The sequence below is a fragment of the Sinocyclocheilus grahami genome, unplaced genomic scaffold, assembly GCF_001515645.1.
Source record: "Sinocyclocheilus grahami isolate Dianchi unplaced genomic scaffold, SAMN03320097.WGS_v1.1 scaffold862.1, whole genome shotgun sequence".
Lineage (NCBI taxonomy): Eukaryota > Metazoa > Chordata > Actinopteri > Cypriniformes > Cyprinidae > Sinocyclocheilus > Sinocyclocheilus grahami.
This window is the reverse complement of record NW_015506041.1, coordinates 92,784-101,452: the sequence shown is the minus strand read 5'-3', so window position 1 is coordinate 101,452 and position 8,669 is coordinate 92,784. Positions and strand designations below refer to the sequence as shown.

At 35.3% G+C, this 8,669-nt stretch overlaps 1 protein-coding gene across 2 annotated transcripts in view; it reads right to left on the bottom strand.

Annotated features, from left to right (window-relative positions):
• LOC107563209 (proteasome subunit beta type-7-like) overlaps positions 1-7,893 on the bottom strand; it is a 19,634-nt gene extending 11,741 nt beyond the window's left edge. The window contains exons 1-3 of one of the 2 annotated variants that reach the window (XM_016248016.1): positions 7,884-7,893; positions 1,216-1,296; positions 994-1,087 (exon numbers count right to left, since the gene is read on the bottom strand). In XM_016248016.1, coding sequence (XP_016103502.1) covers positions 994-1,087; positions 1,216-1,274 — 153 coding nt within the window. In that variant the 5' untranslated portion in view covers positions 1,275-1,296; positions 7,884-7,893. Of the gene's footprint in view, positions 1-993; positions 1,088-1,215; positions 1,462-7,883 lie in introns of those variants that run through there. The other variant, XM_016248015.1, reaches the window with a different exon arrangement.
• Between the last annotated feature and the right edge of the window lie 776 nt (positions 7,894-8,669).

Sequence of the window (8,669 nt, the reverse complement as noted above, 5' to 3'; positions counted from 1 at the left end):
ATTATTTATAATAAATAAAAATAAAATAAGTAGAAAGAATAGAGAAGGAATAGAGAATGCTAGTGTTAGAGGCTCTTCTTTCTTTATAAATAAAACAAGTAGTTAGAACAGAAATAGTATAGAGAGTGCAAATGTTAGAGGGTCAAGCTTTTTAATAAAAAAAAAACCAAGGAGATAAAATTAGAAGTAGCATTAGAATAGAGAGTTTTAGAGTTAGAGGGTCAAATGAAGATGAAAGAGATGTGTTTTCAGCTGTTTCTTGACAATATTAAGGACTCAGCTGCTTGGATTGAGCTGGGCAGGTCATTGCACCAGGAGGGAACAGTTAATGTTGAAGTCCATGAAAGTTTTATCATAGGTAGAATGCAAAATGTTTCAATACAAGCATTTCAGTCAAATGTAATTTATGCAATATTTCAACTATTTAACCCACTTGGGAAAATCAACCCATGGCAATAGTTTAAAAGTAGCCCAATTCTGTGGCAAAAACGTGGACTTGGCAACCCTGCATCCAACAAGATCTGCAGGAGTCAGATTTACTGATCTCAGGTCAAGAATAAGGAGAGATGACTGACAATCTAAGCGAACGCTCATTCAAAAATATTTAAATACACCGCATCCTGAGAGCTGCTCCTTGATGCGCCCAAATTATGCACAATATTAGAATGTTTAAAGGAGTGGACACGAAAATCGCGGGAGCGAAACAAATGTTGCGGGAGCAGGCGGCAATGGTCAGAGATTCAGCAGGAGCGGGATTAAGAAAACAGCCAAATCCCGGACATTTTGGGCAATTAAATCCCGACCGGACGCATTTTTGTAGGTCCAAAAAAGAGGACATGTCCGGGAAAAAGAGGACGTATGGTCACCCTATAAATTATTCACCATTTCATATTGCTATGTTTATTTACAACCAGTCAAAAACATAAACACCATAGAAGTGTTAAATATTTAATCAGTAATTAATTACATAAATAGTGATTTGATAAAACAGACTTTGAATATCAGGCCAGCGATGGTGGTACCAGTCTTCCTGGCGTTTGGCGCACTGTACCCCTTCTCTGATAAATTTGCTTCAAGAACAGCATTTCTGTGAAAGCATATAAAAATCACAAACATGCAAAACATAAGAGCATGCATATTAATACTTATCAAACACTGTAAATTGTAAGCTATTTTATGTCTTGATCACATTGTTATTGCTTAAGGATGTTTCACCTGCGTGTGTTCTCAAAAGAGAATCCTCCGGTCAGTGTCTTTGTCGATGTGTTTAGCATCTTTCACCTGCACACTGTACCACTGCACAGCTCTAACAATCAGTCTGGAGTAAAGCTCTTTCTAAACACTGCTTTTGAAAGTTTACTCGTCTCGGCTTTATACAAAGAGTCGGTGCGTCAGCGCTTTTAAGGCCCAAAACTGCAGAAGATCCTTCTTTCACTTTCACTTCTGACACATGATCGCTTCTCTGGGTCATTCAATAGAATGAATCAGTTACTGGACGGATAAGGATTATTTATTAGTGCGTAAAAAAAATAGGCCTAATTTATTCTATGCTTTAAAATTGTTTTTCTACATTAGCTGATTTTCGCCGATTTTTTAGCTATGTAATTTTACTAAATTAACCTGTGGTTACACCAATAAAAGCAATTTCCAAGTAGAAATAGACCCTTGATTAAAAAAAAACAGGATTGTTTTCATGACTGTTTTACAGTAAGGTAATACAAATTTAGATCTTTATTAATTTTGTTAAACATATTGGAAAACTGAATAAAAATAAATGTTATTTACAATACAGTGTAATGCATGACAAATCAATGCCCGAACGTCACATGACCAAACCGGAAAACTGGGCTGTCTTCTTGGCAACTGACATTTGAAGTTAATTAATGCCACCTACTGCACTGGAGTGTAGGTCAAAACTTTGTATCTTCGTTGTAGCTTTGTATTTTAGTTTTAGTGTAATTTAGTTGTATTATTTCTTTATTTCTTTATTTTAACTTTGTCCTTTGTTATTAACAATTAAGAATTAAAATTTTTAAATTATTTATTTTGTGTCCTTTATCCCATTGCTTTTTCCAGGAATTCATGGTAATCTGTATTATTGCTTTAATTTCTGCTTTGCTAAAGGATACCTCCATAATACTGTCCTGTTTCAAAGATCGTTTAGGCAGATAGTCTGCTATTTCATTCCACAAATGGCTGATTGCTGGAATAATCAGGTAGCCAAGCTCAGTCTGGCCAGTTGCTGCAGTTGCGGGTCACCTTTTAACTATGTGGCAAATTGGTCTGCATTTGTCATGAAATTAGGTCACCTCACATCTAGGTCACTGTCACCTCACAGCAAGACGGTCCCTGGTTCGAGTCTCAGCTGAGCCAGGAAGCCTTTCTGTGTCAAGTTTGCATGTTCTCCCTGTGTCTGTAAGAGTTTCCTCCGGGTGCTCTGGTTTCCCACACAATCCATAGACATGCAGCATGGGTGACATTATAAAATGTCCGGATGTGTGAATGTGTGTGTGTGAGCCCTGCGATCGAATGGCCATCTGTTCAGGGTGTACCCGCCTGTGGCCTGAGATACTAGGATAGGCTCTAGTCCCCCGCAACCCTGCAGAGGATAAAGCGGTTTGGAAAATGAATGTATGGATGTCATGAAATTATGTAGCAGTGATGCCTATACTTAAATGTAATATATTTGACAAGCATAACATATAGGGGAATTAGAGTTAAACCCCATAGAGTGAACAATATGCTCAATGAAGACCAGGAGTCAAATTTGAAGTTCAATCAGTAGACAGATTGTTTACTGAAGACACAATTCTCCACACTTCCAAATGCCGTGGAAAATGAGCCAGCCTGCAACTAACTTAGAATACAGAAACATAAGTATTTATAGTCTTAGGGATGGTTGATGTCATTTTTACAGGTTCTGATAGATTAACAGCACAGATAATTCTTTACACAATTCTAAAGACAGTTTCTTGGAGACACTAAGTCCACTCGTAAGCAAATATCCATAAATATCCATAAGGATCATGGGTGAATCACAAATTTTGTGATGGCACTTCTCATCTGGGCAGCTGTTGATTCTCCTTGCTTAAATCAAAACAAATACATATTTATTCTCTGGAAGCCAGGCTAAATGAGTAAACACTGTTACTACATTCCTGACATGGGTCATACCCTCTGTTAGCTCTCAGATACCAAATACAGACATTGCACATAACATAAATACCAGAATAGATGCACAAGTTTAAAGAAAACCATGATTATGTGTTAATTATGTACTAGAAGAGGAGGGGATTAAAAATCCACCCCTTCACTAAACATTTTTTTTTAATATATATATATATTCTTCTTGTGATTGTTTGTATACGTTTTCTACATCTTCATACACACACACACACACACACACACACACACAAGTTTTTAAAACATTCTAAACACTACCACAACTGTACAATTACATTCCAATAAATACCAATAATAATAACAACATAAAGATACATAACGAGCTACAATACCATGAAGATTTTTTGAAAATAATAAAGTTTGATGTTACCATGATGGAGATCTGTTTACTTTAGTTGGGCTCTTATCTCAGTGCTTTTGAAGTATATTTCGTATGACAAAGGTACAGAGAAGCATTAATTGTATCATGTTGGTTAGTTTTTGATGATGATCTAACAAACACACAGTAGCTTGGGCCATTCTCTGTACTCTGAACATCACAAAAGAGCTTTTTCTTGATGGTCACCATTGTTGAGATTCATTGCTGATTCATGATGTCTCTGTGCATCTGAAAAACACAGCTCACAGTTTGTAATGACTAAAAATAAATAAAATTAATGAAATAAATTGATGAAATAATACTAATTTATAAAAAATTAGAATCTCGTATTGGTATCATTCTGGCATAACACTAATGGCACGAAGAAGCTTCTGTAAACATGAGCAAGAAGTAATCGACTCGACCATATCAGATTCTCTAATGCATTTGCTTAGCTAATGAATGTGTTTAAAAAACCAATGTCTAAACCCTACAGAGAAAATCAGAGGCTTACTAAATCAAGGGTCAAGAGCCCATCTAAAACAAACACTGATCTCCACCACGGTACAATCAAACTTTTTTATTTTCAATAAAACATTAACATCTAAACCTCTGGTTAATTCTCAACAAAAACTTTTGTATGAAATGAAATCAAACTGGTTAGTAATAAGTGAAGATGTTGAGATCCTGAGAGATCTGTTGGTGTTTAATATTCTTTTGCTGCCAGTCATTTGACTTTTTTTTTTACTCGTTTTCTTTAAAGTGATGGTGTTTAATTACAATAATTCAGGAAATACCTGTAAATAACAGTTTTTCTGATAAACATTTAATGCAAATTATAGAAGTATTTGTACTTCATATAGGATACTTTATTAAGATTAGGATTTTTGGGCCATTTGCACCATCTGGTGGTGATTTTACTATTAATTACATTATTTTAGTAATTTTACATACATTTCTATGTAATTTAAGACAACAGAAAAAATGCTCGATAAATAGTGCAGTATTTTTTTTTCTTGTATAAAAATGAGAATTGCTCAAAACTGTTCATTTTAGTTTGAAGAAACACCTTCTATGTCTGGATGGTGCGGCTTGGACACATTCTCAGTGATGAACCCAGGTTCATAGGGTGTTTCGGGTCTTTGATCATCAGACACCCTCATCTGGGCGACCCAACCGGGGTGCAGCGCGCTACACCACATGTCTCCCCTTTTGATCCACAGCCACAGTGAGAACTTTTCAAGCGGCTGCACTGATGTTCCTGGTGGCTTTGCTCAGTTGTAAACCTCTAATACCAAGGAGCCTGAATGCCCGGTGAAGAGACTGCTCTGGGAATCCTCTGCATCCCACCTCGATAGGTTCACAGTTCTTCCACCAGCTCGAGGTACTTAGCTCTCTTCCACTCATGGGCCTCCACTATCCGCTCCACCCAGGGAACTGTCAACTCCAGCAGCACCACTTGCTGTGAGGCGTCAGATGTTAAGACCAGGTCAGGCCTGAGTGATGTACTTGCAATCTGCTCTGGAAACTTGAGCTGTCTCCCAAGGTTCACTCTCAACTGCCAGTCACAAGCCTTGGCTAGAAGTCCTGTTGGGACCTTGTGCACCCAGTAATGATGCCTTTCTCTAGGCGATGCCATGCGGAAGTTGTTGTCCCAGAGGTAAATCTCAACTGAAGTTGCTGTAATAGTCTCGTATGAGCACTTGGATCTTCTCTGGGACATGATATATGGACAGAGCTGTTGTCACAAGTTTATGTGGACTAGATCTGTAGGCATTAGCCAGGTTGAGCCAAATGACCGACAGATTTTTCCTCACCTCACGGATCAACTGGGTGACCACTTCTGTGTTTTCTACACAACCTGGCATCCCTGGAGCTCCTCCCTTCTGCACCGTGGTTAAACGCTTCATGCTTAAATAATGCTAAAATAAAATCTTCATGTTTATGCAAATAATAGATTGATTATCTTAAAGTGAGGCAATAAGTTTATTTCATATTCTAGCTTGTCTTAGTTTTGACAAATGTTTATATTTGTCACTTCTGACATGACTAGATCTGAAATCTGAAAATGGGATCACCAATCATCATTATGGTGACTTCAAAACAATTGCAGTAGTAAACATCTAAATTTCTCACAGTGGCACAGTTACTTTATAAGTGAATTCACAGTAAAACAAGAGCAGTAAATTACTGATGTTAGTATCATTCTGCTGTTCCTTCACAGTAATTTGTAAGAAAATTACCCGGCATGCATTGATTTCACAGCAAATTTCTGACTACAGTAATATATTACAGTAATTCTGTAAATTCTTGGCCATTTTTTACAGTGAATAACAGCGAGAGTTAGTTTCAATATGCAATATGATCAGTGGAGCTTCCCACTTATTCAAAATCTTTCTTGAATTTCAAATAAATTCTTATTCAGACAATTCTAATGTGTTAGAGGTTTTAAGGTTTTAATAACAAGTATATGTTAGACATTCTATGCACAGCAAGAGTGTTAGTGATTCTGAGCTACACACTGAACGCATATTCAAAGTGCGCTAAAATGATGCATACAAACTCTAACACATTAGAATACACAGCAGAGTTTCTTACATTTGAAACGAGTTCTTATTTGCAATGTATCTCATTTATCACAGATTTCATGGAGGAATATGTTGCTTCAATGTTGCTTCAACTCAATGCATGTCTGAGCTAAAGCTTTTATCACAACAGCAATAATAACTTAAATACAATGCAATTGCAGTGCAAGTTGAGCTCACAATTAGTGAGATTATTTCTTATTTTGGATAGTGCTTATTTGCAATGCAATAAGACATCATATGTGCTTGAGCTTCTCTGCAGAGTAAGAGTATGTTAGTGTGTTCAAGAAAATACAGTAAAAGAACGCATACATATTATGTAAAGCAATTCTTTCCCAGCGAGAATTAGTTTGTATACGCAATGCAGTGTTGATCTTGCACTTAGTAATAATGTTGCTTACTTTTGAAGAGTTCTTATTTGCGATGAAGAAAAACAATTTTAACTTGATAAAGGTTTTATACATAACAATAATATTTTAGAGCTTCTATATGAACAGCAAGAGTGTGTTCAAGCAAATACAGTGAAAGAAGGCATAGACATGCTGTAAGTTTCTTTCCCAGTGACAGTTAGATTGTATTTGCAATACAATGTGTTGATCTAGCCCTTAGTAATACTGTTTCTTTGAAAAGGGCTCTTATTTGCAATGCAGAAAAACAATCCTAATGTGTTAGTGGTTTTAAGCATAACAAGTTTAGTTAGACCTTCAATGCACAGGAAGTTTACCCTTATGAAAAAGAAGTTTATAAGTATACTTCTTTTAAACTATAAAATAAGAACTAAGAATAATTTCGATCTACTTTTTATGTACTTCTCAGAAATGTGCTTTATGTACTTCTCAAAAATATACTTAAAATAACATTTAAGTATTTATACTTATACTTAGAAAAAGTCTAAATATATTAGCACTATAGCTACTTGTGCTCCGGGAATTCATGTTTTCATTGTTATACGGTAGGGGGCGCTATTACACATCTTCTGAACAGAAACAAGCCAAGAAAAAACCACACAACAGATGCTTCCACGTACTGTAATGTAACACGATCAGACATAAAACAGCATCAAAACTGTGTAACACCTTATGGATTAAAATGTCGACCCATCAAGAGATAATGACTGTCAAGCTTTGGGGTGTTGATCGACTCCATCTACGATTTGATTATCATTCTGAATCCAATTCATAGTCTTTTTTCAGCTTTTTGTTCAAAATGTTGTTTATTTATTTATACTTTTTTTTTTATTTATGAAACTTACCCACATTCAACTGTTTATAAAAAAGAATGATTGAAGCTAGAATAAAAATGTTTTTGTTTACAAGCAGATACCCTGTTCTTTCTTTTGATGTTTTGTATGGTTCAGATATTCATATAACAAAACATAAAATTAATACCTAAATAAGGACATATACTTAAAGTATGATGAAAAGTTAACTTAAAGAAAACTTACGAGTATACTTGCAGTATAAAACTACTAAACTAGTAGTTTACTGAGACTATACTTTAGTGTACTAAAGATACTACAAGAATTTAATTAGTAAACTATCAGTATACCTATAAGTTAATTTTAGTATAATTGCAGTACAAACTAAAAGCATAGATGTAAACTAGTTGTGTACTCAAAGTTTACTACTGTTATACTTAAAGTATACTTAAAAGTATACTCTTATATGCTAGAAAGTGGGCCAATTTAGTCCCAAGGTGTATTAAAATAGTACACATTTTACACTATTCTACTAGTACATTGATATTTGTATGCTTACTATATAAAGTATACTTAACAATATACTTGAACTTTACTTAAGCACTTTCCCAGTGAGGGATAGTTGCTTTATGCAATGTTAAGAGTAAAGTTCACAGATATGAAATATGTTACTTACATGTGAAATGAAATTTGCAATGCAGAAAGACAGTTCTTAATGTGTTCGAAGTTTTATGCACAAGTTATGACAGAGCTTCAATGCACAGCAATATTAGTTTAGAGCTTCTGTGAACAGTAATACTGTGTTAGTGCTTCTAATAAAGTGAAGAGAACAAAAGCACACAAATGCTCTACAGCTTCTTTCCCAGTGAGAGAGTTGCTTTATGCAATGTTAAGAGTAAAGCTCACCCACATGAAAGATGTTTCTTACACGTGAAATGAAATCTTGTTTACAATGCAGAAAGACAGTTAATAATGTATTTGAAGTTTTATGCACAAGTTATGATAGAGCTTCAATGCACAGCAAGATTAGTTTCTGCATTGCAAATGAGATTTCATTTCACATGTCAGAAACATCTTTCATATGGGCAAACTTTACTCTTTACATGTTACATGTGTGTTCCTGCCTTCTCTTCATGAAACATGTTTCATATGGGTGAGCTTTATACTTATTGCACATACCATCTATCTCTCACTGAGAAAGAAGCTTTAGAGCATGTGCTTGGGTTCTCTTAATTTGCTTAGAAGCACTAACACAGTATTACTGTTTATAGCAGCTCTAAACTAACCTCGCTGTGCATTGAAGCTCTAACATAACACGTTGTGCATAAAATTTCTAACACATTAA